The following is an 18,461-nucleotide window of genomic DNA, read 5'->3' as shown; positions in this document are numbered from 1 at the left end:
CTACAGGGAGACCTCAGCTCCAAGAGATGTTATCTTGGAGAAGTTCTAGGGTTGACAAAGTGAGAGAAAACAAGTGGAGGCTGGAAATCTTGGGGAGGATGGATTGGAGAATCCTGAGCATGGAGATGGCAACTGAGCTCCTGGAGCTGCTAAAAGCAGAGTGGGGGAGAAGAGGAGGATCTCTGTGGCCCGAGGGTGGGATCTGGGAGCAGTCACAGAGGGAGGAGGAAGAGAAGGAGCAGTCACAGAGGGAGGAGGAGAAGGAGCAGTCACAGAAGGAGGAGGAAGAGAAGGAGCAGTCACAGAGGGAGGAGGAGAGCCGGGAGAGATCCAGAAAGGATCCAGGAGTGACGGCATGTGAGAGACTGAGGGCCAGGGTAAGTGAAGATTAAGGAAAAGGCCGTGGGGCTGGGCAGCTAAGGGCTCACTGGTCACTGTTCCAGGGAATCATGGTTGGAAGCTGAATTGTGGCGGGGGAAGGAGGGAAGGGAGCACTGATGTCCCCACCTTCTCCAGGAAATTTACCACAAAGGGCACAAGAGACTTGGGGGCAGAAGGAGCAGGACAGGGGCACGTTTGCAGAAGGGAGAGACTGGGGATGGAAAGGTGCCACTTGAGCCGGTGGAGGCCACGACCATCCTGTGGAGGAGGAGGAGGAGGTAGAACACACGAGGAAGAGCAGAGGGAGAGCTCAAGGGAGCAGTTTCACAGAGAGAGCCTCCCAGAGGTCGTGGGATCCAAGGTCATCTAGTGCAAGGGCCCAGAAGTGGTGCAGCCGAGAGCGCCAGGGCTGCCATCAGGGCATGTCGCTTGGTGTGGTCTGCCTCAGTTTCTTTCCCTGTAAAATGGGGAGAATAGTAGCTCCTCCCTCTCAGGATGGTGGGGGAGAAAGGAAATTTCTTTTTTAAGTGATTAGGATAGTGCCGGGACCTAATAGGTATTTAAGAAATGCGAGTGTTGAGGAGGATGATCCCAAAGTCACATCCAGAAAGTGGCCGGGATTCCAAATCTGAGTGTTCTTTCCACCGAACCAAAGAGCCTTCCAAACTCCTATGGCAGAGGGCTGGCCGAGGCCCACTTCTCTCGCTATAAGATTGTGGGGGTGACTCAGAGGCTGGGAGTTTGTTTTGGGGACCAATTGGCTTCCAGCATATTTACTGAAGGGCAAAAGTCCCACTTTTGTGGTTGTGTGTCAGTTCTGATCATTTCTGATTCTTTGTGACCACATTTGGGTTTTCTTGGCAAGACACTGCAGTGGTTTGCCACTTCTTTCTCCAGCTCATTTTACATATGGGGAAACTGAGGCAGACAAGGTTAGGTGGGTCACACAGTTATAAGTGTCTGAGATTGGATTTGAACTCAGGCTGACTCCCGGCCTGGTACTCTAGCCACTATGCAGTAACCCACATGAACCTAATTATTTCTTCCTCCACATTTAAAGAAAAGAATAAAATTTAAAAATCAGCTACCTGTTACCCACTAGGATTTCCCTTGCAGAGTTTGTAACCAAAAACGTTAAGCCAATGTTTATTTCATTCCTGTCTTCCTGAGATACCACAGCTGTCTCACAAAAATAAAACTAACAATGTTCCTAACATTTGCTTCTATCCATTAAGTGGAATATCAGATTATTATGGGGAGATTGTACAATAGCAGTAGTTTATATTAAAATAACCATCTCGCACGTTCCCAGAATCCTCCCTGGACTGCTCCCGGCTGTGTTAAATCCATATTCCTGTTAATGTATTTTCAGGAGAACAGGCTTTTGAGAAACTGGCTGCTTGTGATTTGCAGTTGTCAAGTATAGATTTCATCCCTTTTCACCTCTTCAAACAATTCCTCAGCTAATTTGTGTTATTTTCTTTTTATCATTAGAAACACTATAAAACTCATATCCTAGTACTAGGTATTGTCTCTGACACTCTTTTGATAAAGTTTTTTTTTTTTTTTCTCACGGTATGTAATATGAAATGATTTAATTGTTTTTGTGGTTTTTTCAATTATAGATGTTTAAGTAAAAATGCAAAACTCTCCCAACTCCAACGGGCCTTGGAAAATAAGCAGACTTCCTGTCACCATAACTTGGACGTGGAGGAAAAGATGTCAAAGATGTTTCTAGAAGAACAACTAGACCAGCTGTTGTGATTAAGAGAAGCATCATCTTGGGAGCCCACCTTGGGACCTTAAAGAAGCAAAGGAGAGGTTTCACTCCATTGGGGCCTATTGGAAGGATTCTGAGGTAAATGGGGTAAGAACTGAGCAGATGAGAAGGTGTGGAGGACTTGTATGAGCCGGGCTACTAAGAATTCCCCCAGAGACCCCCTGACATCTCGAGAACGGCAACTGTGAAAAGGGAGACATACAAAACCTTGGGACTCTTTGCCATCCTATATTCTCTTCAGCTCTACTGAGTGACACAATTTACTTCTGTAATAGGAATATGGAGTTAGTTAGTATGGAGTATGGAGTTTTTTATTAAGTTTTTATTAATTATTAATTATAATTAATTTTTTATTAAGAAAGTATGAGACAATATTAATTTAGTGCTTTTTAGAATTCATTACCATAAAACACAAATATTTTAATTTTCCACTAACTTGCCTTCCTTTTTAATAGTGAGAACCTTTACTCATACTGCACTTTAAAAATTCAAGGCCATTTTTTTAAAAGTTCTCCTTTTCTCTCCTTTTTACTTCACTTACTGCTGACATCATCTTCTGTTATGTCTCCCTTTATTCCAGTCTCTGATAATGAGGTAGACTTTCTTTTAGCCTTTCTAGCCTTTTAGGCTAGACTGGTGTCCTACCCTCCACCGAGGCTGTAAATGTCTCCAGACTTGAGAAGGGGTGGAAATTTCCAGTCATCAGAGGCATAAAATGGCCAGACCAGGAGGAGTAAGGGCTGCTCAGGTTTTGGAATACTTCCTCCCTCAAGAAACCAGACCAGAGGGTAGAGCCAAAGGCAGAAACTCATCCAGGCCCTCTCCCAAGTCGTTCCAAATTCCTTTAAATAAATAAGTTTTAGAGCATTAGAACATCCCAAAAGATGGAGCAGAACATTTTCCAGCTGAATACCACTTAGAAAGTCAGAAGAAAAGATCTGTGAAGCCAGGACAGGAACCCAGTGGATAGTCCCAGTGCAGCCTTGGTCCTGATCCCAGCCTCACACCTGTAAAGTAGGAATGGGTCTAGGAACCTTTGAATCAACATCATATTGGCAATTTCTAGACTTCTTAACCCAGAGATATCAAAGAGGACTTGGAAGGTCAGCAGAAAGGTCTGTGGAACCAGGGTGGGAGCCCAGTGTGCAATCCCAGACTGCACCAGCAGAGACCCAGCCCTGGTCCCAGCACCAGCAAAGCAGGATTCTGTGGCTTCAGCACACTAGATTTTACAGTTAAAGTGGGCTGGGAACATACCTAACAGCTCCAGGGCAGAAAAGAAGATTTATGGTCAGGTCCTTAGAAGGATCTCTGAAAAGAGCAGGAGCTTAGGACAAAGCACCAAACAGAGCCCTACACTTTAACAAAGAGTTAAAAGTTGAGTAATAGGCTAGGAAAATGAGCAGACAACAGAAAAAGTTTCTGACCATAGAAAGTTACCATGATGACAAGGAAGATCAAAACACATACTCAAAAGAGGATAACAAAGTCAAAGTTGTTGATCCAAAGCCTCCAAGAAAAAGAAGAATTGGTCTTAGGACATGAAAGAGCTCAAAAGTCTTGAAAATCAAGGAAAAGAGATAGAGGAAAAAATAGGAAAAGAATTGAGAGTGGTGCAAAAGGAAATACAAAAAGCTGAGAAGAATGCCTTAAAAAGCAAAATTGGCCAGTTGGAAAAGGAGGTTCAAAAGCTAACTGAGAAAAATAATTCCTTAAAAATTAGAATTCAGCAAATGGAAGAAATCCATTTAATGACTTTAAGAGAAATCAAGATACAATAAAACAAAACTCCCACAAATGAAAAAAAAAAAAAAAAAGAAAAAAGTGAAATATCTCACAGGAAAAAGAACTGACCTGGAAAATAGATCCAGGAGAGAGAATTTGTAAAGGTTTGGTCTCCCTGAAAGTCATGATCACAAAAAAAAAAAAGAGCCTGGACATCACCTTTCAAGAAATTAGCAAGGAAAACTGTCCTGATACTCTAGAATCAGAGGGTAAAACCAAAATTCAAAGAATCCACCTATTTCACAAATGCACTATTACAATGAGACCCAAAATGAAAATTCCCAGGAATATTATAGCCAAATTCTGAAACTTATAGGTTAAGGAGAAAATACTGCAAGCATACAGAAAGAAACAATTCAAGTATAATGGAACCACAGTCAGGATACACAAAGATTTAGCAGCTTCTACACTAAAGGACTGGAGGTTTGGAATATGATATTCTGGAGAGCAATGGAGCGAGGATTGCAGCCAAGAATCATCTATCCAGCAAAACTGAGTATAATCTTTCAGGGGAAAAGGTGGTCATTTAGTGAAATAGAGAATTTTCAAGAATTTGTAATGAAAAGATGAGAGCTGAATGGAGAATCTGATTTTCAAATACATTACTCTGGAGAATCACATGAGGAGGTAATCAAGAAAATGATATAAGGGACACAAAACGATTTATCTGTTTACATTCCTACATGGGAGAATACTTATAACTCATTAGAACTTTCTTATTATATGGTAGTTAGAAGGAGTATATATAGACAGAGGACACAGGAGTGAGTTGAAAATAAAAGGATGAGAATATAAGGGGTGAGAAAAAGAAAGGGAGAAGTAGACTAATAAAAGAGGTAAGAAAAATTTTTTACAGAGGAGGAGAAGAAAGGGAGAGAGGAGGAGTGAGTGAACCTTACTCTCATCAGAATTGGCTTAAACAGGAAATAACATATCTACTCACTAGGGGTATAGATATCTATCTTACCCTTCAGGAAAATTGAAGAGGAATGGGATATGGGAAGAAAGGGGGAGGGTGATAAAAGAGAGAGCACATTGGGGGAGGGAGTGATCAGTAGCAAAATACTTGAGGAGGGACAGAGTGAAAAGAGAGACAGAATAAATATGGAGAAATACAGTTAGGAATAATAATTGTAGAAAGCATTTTGAAGAAAGTTTTTCTGATAAGGCCTCATTCCTCAAACAGAGGGGGAACTTAGACAAATTTATAAAAATTACGAGCCATGCCCAAATGGATAAATAATCAATAATATGATCTATTCCCAAAGGACTATATATTCATTCATATCCTTTAACCTAACAATACTACTATTAGGCATGAATACCAAAACAGAAATTGGAAAAAAAAAAAAAGGAAAAGGACCTAGAATGTATTAAATATTTAATAAATATTTATTAAAAATATTTGGAGCTGATCTCTTTTCAGGGCGAAAAACTGGAAATTGAAGGGATGCTCATCAACTGGGAAAAGGCTGAATAAATTGTGGATATGTTTGTAATGGAATATTATTATTCTGTGGGAAATGACGAGCAGGATGCTCTCAGGAAAAAAAATAACCTGGAAGGGCCTTTGTCAATTCACGCAAAGTGAAATGTATTGTATACAAAGTAGTAGCAATGTTCTGGAGTGACCAGCTATAAGTGACTTTGCTGTTTTCAGCAGTACAATGATCCACAACTACTCTGAAGGATTTATGATGGAAAAGCCTAACAATACCCAAAGATCTGATTGTGTTTGAATACAGATTGAAGCATTCTTTTCCCTATCCATCCACCCAACTTCTTTCCCTTACTCCCTCTTCCCCTTCCCTTCCCCCTTTATTATTCTTGAGGGGTTTTCCCCCATTAGGGTGGGAAATCTATATTTTCTTTCACAACATGAAAATATTTTGCATAACTTCATATATGGTCTAACTCAAAACTTTTAAAAACAAATGTAAAAAAAAGCTTTTAAATACAGCCGAGGAAAAATGTTAAATAATTAAAAAAAAAAAAAAAGAAAGTTGACTAGACATGTTTCTTTAAGGGGATGAAAGGAGCTGTATCCCCTGCAATCAGTGCTGTCTCTTTGCTGACTATCTTTCCCAAGCCACTGTTAAATAGACTTCTAAAGCTGGGTCTGAAATGCCAGGGGGCTTGAGTTAGGTCTGGCCCTGAACTGGTTTTTGTCTTTCTTGTATCTTAAGTACACTGGCTAATGAGGGCCAATGCCATAAGTACCTGTAATACATGAAGATTAATCAAAACCTCTTTAATATTGGCTTCAAAGAAGAATAATTAGCAGATCCATAATTCAGGCCTACATTTCCACGTACATTTTAAAAGTTAATCATTAAACAAAGTTTTATGCTTTGAATTATTGCCCTTAAGAAATGAAAGCATTAACTGAGGCTAGTTCCCTGGTGTAAGATGTGAGGCTTCTGAACCCAGATTGCCTGGCAAAAAGAATTCTGATTCACTGAATTCCCTTCAGACACGTCTTCTAGTATGGGAGCTGAACTTTGCATGTGACACAAAGCTGGGACTTAGAGAAAGTAACTGAGGACAGGGATAAATGGCCCAGATGCCTGGGGCACCCTCCTGGAGACCTTTTTCTAAATGGACATACAGATGAGAATGTTCTCTCTTCTTTGAGATAGAGTCTTTGGGTCATTTTCTGAAACCACTTAACAGTGCTTTGGTCTAGCCTACACTGTCCCATCTTGTCACAGAAACACCAAATTTGGATTTGGAAGGGACTTCTGGGACCACCCAGCCTCCCGACTCTAACCCCAACCCAACTCCAACCCTAACCCTAATCCTATATGCCTCCTGACTCTAACCCTTAACCTCCTGCCTCCCACCTCCCGCCTCCCTGCATTAGAATCCTCCTGACATCATCCCTCTGGAAGTCATTCAGCTTAGTCCTGAAGGTCTCTAGGAAGAAAGCATCGCTGACTCCTGGATGTCTTCAACTGTTAACAAAGAATTTTCTAGGTTTCCTTTGAATTTGTACCTTGATAATATTCCTACTCTGCTCCTTGTTCTGATAATTCTAATCAGCTGTCCACAGGAAAGCCGAGCCAGTGGCCACGACCGCGTCTGACTGTGCATGCAACATCAGGCATCCATAGTTATCCACCTCGCTCTCAAAAAGAGGGAGTTCTGATGTCCTTTCAAACATCGATATGGTGATACTACAATCATATTTTATTAAAATATTATTAAAATTTAAATGATTGTAGCATCATTTTTTAATAACTTCCAATGATGCTTTCAGGTTTGAAAAGCTCTTTTTCAAAGCAGACTTGTGCAGTAAGCAATATACAAGTGGATTCAATTTTACAATTGAAGAAACTGAGGTCTAAGAGCTAAAGTGATTGTGACTGCAAATGAGGGAGGATCTGAGGCAGGATTCAAACCACTGTCTCCTGACCCTAAGGCTGCCGGGTTTGTACAAGACCTAGCAGTCTTTCCTCTTACAGCTGCTGGTTCTTTCACTGCCATGGGTTATGTTTGTTGGGCCGGGTCATGTGGTCTCATTGAAAATGACCAGGGGCTCTCTTACTCTTTCCCTACTCATCTTGGACTTGATCTCCCCATCGGCCATTTGTTGTATCCCTTGTGAGGCCCAACTGATTCTCTGGCAAAACAAAACAGTGCTCCTCCCCTCCTCTGTACCCTGTGAACAGCAGCCTCCCCCTGCATCCTCTGCCCACTCTGGGCTCTCACGTTTCTGCTCCCAGTATTGCAGGATCGTGCCTTGCTCCGGGCTCTGTGCTCTATTACCTGGCATGGCTGCCTCTCTGCAGAAATGGCCCTCAAATGCAACTGGGATCTCGTGGATTTGAAAGTTCCCTCCAACTATGATTGTGCCTCATCCAGGTCTGTCCACCCTGTACCCCATGTCATCTGTGGCCCCCCTTAAGTTTGAAATCAAGGGGCCCACCTACATCGGGGGTGATTTAGAGGAATAAGTTGTAGAGGTTCGAGGTTTTGAAACTAGGCTGAAGCACTTTTTATTTTGACAGGTTCTATTCTGGCTGATAATTTTATGTTTGAAAGGATCAAAGGCAAAAGGAGAAAGGGCCGGCAGAGGACGGGATGGACAGTCACAGAAGCGATGACCACAAGTCTGGACAGATGAAGAGACAGGTGGGCAGGAGGGCCTGGCAGACCACGGTCCGCAGGCCACGGATCACCAAGAGGTGGGCATGAATGAACAAATGACTGAACAACAATAAAAACAGCCACTAAGTTAAACCAATTGTAAAACAACCATCCACGACACTGACCTTGTCCGGTGACTTTCCTGTCCTCAAGCCTGAGTCCACCCCCTGCTGGTCCTGCGCTCAAGCCCTGCCAGAGCAGGATGAAGCTTTTTTTCTGTGACAGAAAGCGTCAAGGTAGCTATGGCTCCCAAGCCCTGAGTCCTTTGGCCTGAACAAGCTTAGATTCCCCCCAGTGCCCATTGGCTGCCCTGGGATTGTGGTGCCGAGCTGAACCATGGGAAGGGGACTGGGCAGAGCAGGGGGGCTCACCCGCCCCCTGCGCAAAGCTGCACCGTGGTTCTTGGTCGAGCCTTGGGAGGCTCCAAAGGAGCAAGCCTTCCGTGGGGTGTCCAGAAAAGACTGAGAAATGATCAGGGGAGGGAAAGGCAGGAGAGCTCAGGGGAAGGGGAAGGATGGCTCCAGGACGTGGGTCCTTCCATCCTGTCCATCCGAGTGGTCCCTCCCCCAAGTTCACCACAGGGGGTCTCCCCAAACCACTGAGGGGCATGGGCTCTCACCATATGACCCAGCCATGGGCTTTTCCAATCACACCTTTCTTTCTTCGATGAGATCTTCAAAAAGGTTTGTCAACCAGTCCCTCCTGAAGGACTAAGTCTGTGACTGAGTAATCGACTGCGAAAGGAGTATCTACATGTGCCGAAATACAAGCAGGTAGGAACAGCCAACTTGGAGGCCATTTCTGGGAAGGCCTTCTCTGGGGGACTGTCAGAGAGGTCACCCAGGATGGGGAAGGGGAGCTGCCCTGGCATTTACAGGCCCCTCCCCTCAATGAGCCTTAATTTCCTCATCTGTACAATGGGGATACCGACCCTTGGCTGCTGGGTTCTCGGATCTGTTTCTAGGAAGGCACTTTGTTTTAATGTAAGTGTTCACATAAACAAGAACTATGATCGTCACTAGAAAGAAATTAAATGACAAGAGAAGACAAGAATGAAAGGGGAAGTTAACCCTTTTTTTCGATGGCGCCATCGAGCCGTCGTTCCAGAAATAAAACAGGTGTGAAATTAAGCACAACATTCATAACATTCATTTCATGAAGAGAACTTACCCGGCGTTAATACGATAGGCTCTTGCTCACCTCGGTTTCCATAGTAGCAAAATATGTCTCCCTTGGTGGTGCTGGAGAGAGAGAGGAGAAGGAGGGGAGAGAAGAGGGATGGAGGGAAGGAGGAACAAAGGAAAAAGGTCAGTCAACATGTGGCCCCTGGTTTCAATTGCAAGCAATTTCAGATGGTTTTCAGAACCGCTGAGGCTGGAGCCCTGCCCTCCATCTGTCTCCGTCTGGCCCCTTAGAATGCCAGGGAAGAGGGAGTCACTGCCGGCTGGCCCTGGGCCCGGCTCTGTAGGCGACCCCTTTGTGCGCTCGAGACCCCTACCCGAGGCCGCTTGGCCGATCCCCCATTCCCTCGGCTGCCTCACAGTGCGCACTTTCCCCAGAGTCCATTAAATTTTCCAGGTTGTCAGATGGCCATTGACTTGAGAAGGAAATGAGGAGGGGAAGTTTGTAGCAACAGCGAGAGACTGTTTAAAAGTGTCCTGTGAAATGTTTTACAGACTTCCCTTGCGTTCTCTTAATTGTGGGTGGGGAGAAGGGAGAGAAGCTAGAACTCAAAAAATTTAAAAATAATTGTTTTGAATGTAACCGAGGAAAAATATTAAGTAAATTGAAAGTGTCCCGAGGAGGAGGGAGAAGAGCCATTGGGCTGCCCGAGGGTCACTCATCCTCCTGGGCAGCTGGGGGGGCAATGCCAGAGCAGTCATAGAATGGACATGGCCAGGGCGGCCGCAGCGGGGCCCTAGCCAGGAAGGACAGAGTTTCTGAGGAGCAACTTCATGCTGCCGGCTCCGCAGTCAGGCCGCTCCAGTTCCTTGCTTTTTATTATTCTCGGTGCAGGAATTGGGAACTGCCAATAGAGGGCTCGCTCTCAACACGCTTGGCCTGCTTTCTGACAGGAAAGCGAAGGCCTCGCCCGCAGAACCCAGGCCGGGAGCTCACCCAGGTGATTTATCAAAACAGGAGCCCCTGCCCTGGACGGCAGGATCCACCCCGAGCTCCCCAGTCCTCCCAGTGTTCTTCTTTACTTGTTTTGGAACAAGTATCAGTATCTTGGTTCACATATTCAAACTTGAGCAGATATTTATTCAACACTGGCTACAAAATGTATTCTGCATCCTTCTTTCTTTTTCCCTCCTTCTTTTCCTTTCTTTCGCTCCCTTCCTTCCCTTTTTTCCTTCTCTCTCTCTCACTCCTTCCTTCTTTCTTTCCTTCTCTCCCTCCTTCCTTTCTTCTTTCCCCCTCTCTTTCCCTTCCTTCTTTCCTTCCTTCCTTCCTTCCTTCCTTCCTTCCTTCCTTCCTTCCTTCCTTCCTTCCTTCCTTCCTTCCTTCCTTCCTTCCTTCCTTCTTTCCCTCTTACCAACACCTCAAAGGGGGTCCGTGGAGCCGGCCATCCTCTTCCCTCCCAGAGAGCTGACAAAGGCAGCGGCGCCATCCCCGCCGCCCCCACCCTGCCCTCATCCTTCCTGTCCATTCCACCCAAGGGCACCCTCAGCTCTGGTTTCCCACCCAAACACCCCGAGCACCAGCACGTGAGAAAGCACCCAGGAAGAAGCCCACGGTCCGGGTCACCCTCTTGGGGATGACACTTTTCTCCCAGCCCATTTCAGTGGGAACCTTTCCAAATTTAGGCCCTGGCTCCAGGACATCTCCAACAGAGCCCGACGATCTGCTTCATGACCTGGGGAGAAGCTTTGGAAACCTCCAGGCACCAGAGCAGAAATGGGAGCATTTGGCCAAGGCCTCGGTACATCCTGCTGAGCCTTGGAGGATTTTAAAGTCCTGGAACTCAGGGACGTCCTCGAAGTCACAGCGTCAGGGCAGCTTTGAAAGTTGGCAAAATGCTTTCCTTCCATCATTGCACTTGACTTTTATAACGACGCTGTGGGGGAAGGGCTCAGCCCCCCCCCCCATTTTATGACAAAGGGCTCAGATTTCGTGACTTGACTTTATTCATACAATGAGTGTCAGAGGTGGGGCTTGTACCCAGTTCCTTCTTGACCCCATCCCTGATGCCCAAACTCCCTCAGCTGCCGGGCTGGAGTCCTTGGGTCTCCCTGTCTCCTCCCTTGCCATGGGCAGTGGCTGACATCCCATGGCGCTGCATCAGCATGCCAGCCACACTAGTCCCTCTCCCTTCCCCCAACCCCATTAGAAGAGAAACAAGTAACTGAGAAAAAAAAATCTTTGCAAAAAGTCTCCCTGATAAAGGGCTCATGTCCAAGATATATAAGAAATGGACTTGATTTAAATTTATACGTCTCCCCTCCAATGAAAGCAAAGAAAGAAGCAAGAGACTCATCCGGACAAAAATCCTTAGAGCGATTCTTTTTGTGGAAGTCCCAAATTGGAAACTAAGGGAGCGTTCCATTGGGGAAGGGCTACACCAATTATGTCTGTGGTCTGACAGTAGGATCGTGCCATAAGAAAGGATAAAAATGACGAATTTCAGAGGAAACCAGGAAGACAATTATGAATCGATGCCAAGCAAAATGAGAACAATTTATGCGATGCAGCAGTATCGCAGAGAAAAACAACTCAGATAGACTCCGGAACTCTGGACAATGCGACGATAAATCAGGAGGCCAAAAGGATAAAGCTGAAACCCGTAGCCGCCTCCTGTCACCGGGCGCCCCGAACAGCATTCATCTTTAGGCTCAGCGACCGCGGGAGGCTGCTTTACTGGATCATACAGATAATATGTCGAGGGATTTGTTTTTCGGGTCTTAAAATGTGTGTTTAATGGGTGGGGGGTAGGGCAGGAAGGACAGGTTAGTTAAAAAGATTTGGTCATTGAAAAATCAAAATCAAAAAATCATCAGAAAGAAGCAAGGACAAAGCTCTGCCACAAAGGATAAGGAGAATTACTCTTAAGGCCAACTGAGCCTCTTCCCGGATGAAGGGTCTTACAAGGGTTAGGGTGACCTGCAGGGGGCAGAGCTCCAGGGTCTGGGTGAATGGGGTGTGGTCATCTCTTCCCAAACTGGCCGATTCTTTTCCCAGGACATGGCCCCTGTAGAGCAGGCACCAAAATCGAGGTCCAAGTCCCCGGAGCACAGAGTCCGGCTGCAAAAAGCCCAGGAAGCACGTCGGCTGGTGGAAACAGCTCTGTGAAGATTTCGGAGCTTTTCAAAAGCTCCAGAACGTAGAGGTCCCAAACTCTTTGGAATAACAGAGCCTGGAAAGAAGGCTTAGTGCTTCTAATTTAAAGTAGGTCCGGGTCAGATTTTCACCTCTCACCGATGGTTTCCTCCAAGCCAGCTGAATGCCCCCTCCTCTAGCCCGTCTTTCTGTCACACGCTGTTCTCTTCACCTAGAATCCCCACACTCCTTTTTGTCTCTTGATTTCAATTCAGTTCAATTCAAAGGCTACATCCTCTTTTCATAAATAACCTTCTAACCCCATGGAATCTTGAGCTGAAAGTTCCTTTACAAGACATCCATCTAGTACCAAAAAATCCCCCCCACCAGAGTTATGATCCTGCATTTGTTTGGACACCACCAGTGGGGGGAGCCCACTACCACCCATGACAGCCATTGTCCTTCGGGAGAGCTCTGATAGAAGATTGTTTCTTATATCAAGTTAATCGTAGTCCTTTGGGGTTTTTTGCATCCCCCTCACCCCATGAGCTTATATAATATTGTAGTTAGCTGTCTATCTTCTCATCCTATTAAACGGTAAGCTCCATGATGCCAGGGAATGTAACTTCTCTAAACTTGGCACCTTCCCCAGCTCTTAGAATATTCACTTAATGAATAACTGTAATTTGGTCAACTGACAATTTCCGGACAGTTTTTCTAACACTTCTTATTTTCTAAGTTAGAGGGATAGTACATCATTGATAGAAAATTAAACTGTACCTCTCAAAATCAGCAATTCATTATATTTATTTATGATCTCTTCTACAAATCAGCAGAATTTGCTAAATAGTTACAGTTACATGAACCATATGGGGCTGTCAGCCACTGAATCTTATCTCTGTAAAATCAAAGCATGTCTTAGATACTATTTTGTTATTTATTTTTATCATCTTCAAGAAGAAAAGAGCAATGATGACAAAAAGGATGAGGATATTTCGATACGTGTCTCCCCCACTCATGAAATCCCCTTCTATTCATTTATGGATGAGAGTACAAGCTTCCTGCTCTTTTAGAATGTAAGCCCCTTGAGAGCAGGAATGATTTAAGTTTTGACTATGTCCTTAGCATGAATTAGGAGGTTAACAAATGCTTATGGATTAATTGAACAAATTTAAAAAGCCTTTGCGGTAAGTATTACTATAGCATGATAAAGCTCCCAGGTCCCTTAAGAGAGTATGACTTAATAATCCACACGGTATCAAGTGACAAGGAATGATTCCTGTCCAGACTCTGCCACATTGACTTGATCCATCATTGTATGCATCTTGGACAAATGCTGATGGAGGGACCAGGTCTAGAACCGAGGAGAAGACTCAGATGGACGGCAATTCAAAACCATTCCTTTCCTCTCCTCTCCTCTCTTTCCCTCCTTCTTTCTCTCTCCTTCCTTCCCTTTTCCTTCTTTCCTTTTACTAATTTCTCCGCTTGAACAAAACCCTATATTTTTAGCATCATTCTTCTTCAGGTGCAAACCTGTAGGAAGTAGCAAAATTTCTTGATGAAACTGAACTTCTAGTCCACATGAGCAGCAATGAAAAATCAAGGAGAAATTGTAATCTACTCTACTAACCAAAGCTTCTACACCAGTGATATTTCAGACCCTCTGAAGGACTAGTAGCATTTCATATTAAGAAAATAAACTTGGGAGCAGAAATCTAGAAAATAGGAAGGAATCACAGTAAAGGGCAATTGATTGATAATTCACGGAGGCATAAAGAGAACAGGGATTGGCAACGGAGAGCACTGTGGCCCACTTGGGTATAAGGAAGAATTGAAATTTCAGGAAAAGGATCACAAGTCAGAGTGAAGTGACTACTGACTTCAGTTTCACACACATCAACTGCTTTGCCCATGTGAACAATTACATCCGAAGCAAAGAGGGGAAGTTCTCTTTTGGTCACTAAGGTAGAAGTGATGAGAACTTTGGGGGAGCTGATAAGAGAGTCAAAGGTTACCCGGGCACTCCAGAGAGGAGCAAATACAAGGAGGAAGATCCCATGGTTCCCAACTTCTAAAGGGAAAGTTAGCCCAGGAGGGATGGGAAGCTCTCAGAAGTAAAACTGTTTAGACACAAAGAGAAACAATTATTAGGACAAAAAGGGAAAATTATCCAAAAAGGCAAATGGAGTTAAACAGGGAACTCATGAACAAACCCAGATTTCTAAATAGACATATAAGAGCAGGGAATCATGCATGGCTTAGTCTTTGAGGAATTGTACCAGAGTATTAAAGTTCAGAATGAGTTGAGGCTTGGAAAGGATTTTTTTGGGAGGCAATTGGTGTTAGGTGACAGCAAGTGTTAAGTGTCAGCAAATTTCAACTCAGGTCTTCCTTCTCCAGAGCTGGTGCTCTATTCACTGCACCTATCAAGCTGCTCCAAGGATTCTTTATAGGTACAAAAAAAGGGAGAAGTGTTTCTTTGTATTTTTTAAAGCCATATTGGGGGAAATAGTATTAACGAAGGCGCAAATCCATATTTTGGGGGTGGGGTGGGATAATGAATGATACCGAGAGAAGAGTATTATTCAATTATCTTTCTTTGGACTTGAAAGGAAAGAACAAAAATGGCTCACAGGAAGATGAAAGCCAAAATAAATAGGAAAATAATAAGAAAGTGCCTGCCAAGCTAGAGGCAATTTGGTGGTACAGTGGATATAGAGTGTTGGTCCTGAATTCAAATCTGATGTGACACCGGACAAGCCACTTAATTCTGTATGATTGAGGTCACCCTTTGAAAGGGGGCTTATAATAGCATCTTCCTCTCAGGATCTTGTGAGGATCAAATGAGAGAAATTTGTAAAGTGCTTAGCACAGTGTCTGCTGTGTTAGGTACTTAATAAATGGCTTGCTTCCCCCAGCTGCCAACAATGACAGGACCAAATGACCTAGAAGCCAGAGTCTCAAGAGAGCTGGCAGGAGTGGCAATTTGGTAGTAGGTTTCTTCGTGTGATCTCTGAAAATCTGTGGAGAGTGGACTCGGGAAAGGTCCCCAGCTCAATTATTTAAAAAGGAGAATGAGCAAAATCTGCAGTGAGTCTGATTCCTGGAAAAATCCTAGACTGCATTATTATAGAAAAAGAGCAGTGGAAGGAATAAACGCAAGAGGTCAGCTCAGACTCTGCTCATTTGCTTTTGGACAGGATGATCAAACTGGGAGAGGAGGGAAATGCGGGAGACGTGGTTCGCCTCGATTTTAGAAAAGCATTTAACAAAATCTCTCTTGTAGACAAGATAGAGAAATGCAGGCTTGAAGAGAGTACAGTCAGGGGGATCTGGGATTAGTTGGATGGCCAGACTTCAAAGAGTAATCTCCAATGGTTTTATGCCAGTTTAAGAGAGCTTTTGTTGAGTGCCACAGGGATGCACACGTGGTTCTGGCTGGGAAATGTTTGTGACCAATGACTTACATAAAGGCAAAGATGGTTTTCTCATCAGATTTTCAGAGGACACAAAGCTAGGAAGGACAGCTAACATGCTAGATGACAGTTAGGAGCCCCAGAAATCTCAGCAGGCCAGAGAACTGGGCCGAATCTGATAAGATGAAAGTCAATACAGATACTCAAAATCTTATATTCGGATTTAGAAAAATCCACCTCACAGGTACAAGATGGAGGAGGCACAGTAAATAGTTTGAAAAAAAAAGACCCGAAGGCTTTGGAGGATTAAGGCTCAATATGAAGCAGCAGGGAGTTTGGTTTATGTTTATAAGGCAGCCAAGAAAGCCAAAAGGATCTCAGGCTGATTTACAAGAAAAAGAATGTTCAGAAAAAAGGAGGTGACAGTCCCCTGACCATCCCGAGAATGCTGCATTTAGGAAGGACATTGGTAAGCTGAAAAGTAGCCAGAGGAAAGCAGCCAGCCTCTCTGTACATTTATTCAAAAAGCACGATTTTCTCCTTAGTCGAGTAAAAGAGTCAAACTTCCCCTTAAGCAAAATTATTTCTCGAAAAGTCAGATCCATAAAACACGTCAACATCCTTGTTTTCTCTTGTTTGTCTCCCTAAACTGGGGACCTTTGCCTCTCTTGTCAGGCTTCACAGATCACCCGGAGAGAGCTGAGGCGCAAGTGATGGAGCGAGGATGGATGGAACAATTTTGCCACTAAATGATGGCAGTGTCATGGCTGACACCAAGAGCAGCTACAGCAACTCTCGCAGCCAAGAAATTGGAGTGAGCCACAAGCCCAGGCCTTCTGATTTATCCCTTTCTTTTCTGCATCACAGCTATCTTCGGTGTGACAGATGCAGCAATAAAACAAAAATGGAAGAAAAAACCCAAATGGGTTATAGACAACACGTTGCTCATTGTGTGACTTCTCTGGTTATTTATTCAGACAAAAATGTACACACGATAGCAGCTATTCCTGCCAATAAAATGCCAGGGAGACAAGAGTGGAACTTTATTCCTGGGAATTGTCGGAGGGTTCTGGAATTTGTGCTGTTCCCCCCCCCCCCCCCCGTGAGGGATAATTGAAAAATTCTAGAATCTTTGTGTTTCGATTCTTTTGCTGAATCCTTAAAAGGTTCTGGAGCCTCAGTGTTGTGATCTCTTGGAGGAATCATTGGAGGGTTCTAGAATTTCTGTGCTGTGCCCCCTGTGAGGAATAATCGAAAAGTTCTAGAATCTCTGTGTTTTGATTCTTCTGAGGAATCGTTGAAAGGTTCTGGAATCTCTGTGCTGTGATCTCTTGGAAGAATCGTTGGCGGGTTCTAGAATCTCTGTGCCATTTTTCCTCTGAGGAAATCATTGGAGGGAAAGCTGTCACTGGGTAGGGAACCATAAGACTTGAGTTCAAATCCTGACTCTGCTATTAGCTGCCTCTATGAGTCTGGGCAAGCCACTGCACCTTCTGGCACCTTAATTATTATAAAATGAGAGGGCCGCTCCAGCTGGTCTTTGCTAGCTCTAATCCTGGGGGCAGCACAGTGCTGTGCAGGCAGCATTGGCTCTGGAGTAGTTCTGGCCACGGGATGGCCTTGGGCACGTATGTTCCCTAGGAGGAAAGCTCCTTCTGCCTTTGTGGGATGCTCCTTTCTGGAGCTGGTGTCTGAGGAAGGCGAGGCCTGTCCGCAGTAGGGTGCACGCCATGGCGGTAGCAGGCCTGGCTTTGGCATATGCATTCAAATCCTCGGCCTGGTGCTCAGGAGTTATGTGTCTCCCCAGCCCCCCGGGGCCACCTGCTTTGCGATGCTCAGATGTATCCTCTAAGGCACTGGGGGCCATGCTAGGTGATAGTGGCAGCTCACAGACCCAGAGGCAGTCAGTCAATAAGCTTTTATTAACTGGGTACCAAGCACTGCAATAAAAGCTAGGGACACAAAAAGGCTCAAAACAGCCTGCCCACCTCCAGGAGCTCCTGCTCCAATGGAAGAGGCACCACGCAGACAACCAGGAGCAAAGCAGATCTAGCCGGGACTCCCCCCGGAGGAAGGCTTAGACAAGACTAAGGAAGACTGGGAAAGGCTTCCTACAGAGCATGGGCATTGATTGGGACAAAGGAGGCCACTCTACACTTGCCGGCACCTTCCCTCTGTGATGCTCTGGAGTTTATAACTCACTTGTCCAGAGCTGTTTACATGTGTTTTCCCGGATTGGCCTGGGAACTCTTTGAGGGCTGTCGACTGCCTTCCTAAGTATAAGCACAGCACCTGGCATACAGTAGGCATTTCCTAAATGCTTGCTGTCTTGACTTTCAAAGATTCTTTTCCCATAATTCCCCACAATTTGGGGGTGACTTTTCAGGGGAGGCAGTGGCATCCAGAAAGCCTCTGCTTGTTTACTCAGCTAGGATGTGATGTATAGGCTTCCTGTCAAGCTCAGAGGATGGATTGGACCCGGTCCCCTTGGTCCTCTAAAGCCAGGAGCGGTGAGGCAGGGATACAAGAGAGGGACATTGGGAATGCTTCCTGCCCGGCTGGGTTGGGCTGGCCGTCTTCCAGGCCAGGGAGCAATAGAAGGATGTTGCAGGGAAGACGCAGTGGCCTGTGGGGGCTCTGCCAAATCTGGGATTGTCTCCTGATGTCCTGCATTATGCTACCCTGGCCTGGAT

At 44.8% G+C, this 18,461-nt stretch overlaps 1 protein-coding gene across 1 annotated transcript in view; it reads right to left on the bottom strand.

Annotated features, from left to right (window-relative positions):
- TANGO2 (transport and golgi organization 2 homolog) overlaps positions 1–18,461 on the bottom strand; it is a 144,816-nt gene that overhangs the window by 12,736 nt on the left and 113,619 nt on the right. The window contains exon 9 of the mRNA XM_031948998.1: positions 9,266–9,336. Coding sequence (XP_031804858.1) covers positions 9,266–9,336 — 71 coding nt within the window. The remainder of the gene's footprint in view (positions 1–9,265; positions 9,337–18,461) is intronic.

Source organism: Sarcophilus harrisii, chromosome 1, assembly GCF_902635505.1.
Source record: "Sarcophilus harrisii chromosome 1, mSarHar1.11, whole genome shotgun sequence".
Classification (NCBI taxonomy): domain Eukaryota; kingdom Metazoa; phylum Chordata; class Mammalia; order Dasyuromorphia; family Dasyuridae; genus Sarcophilus; species Sarcophilus harrisii.
Note: the sequence above shows the minus strand (reverse complement) of the source record. Positions and strands in the feature narration are given on the sequence as shown.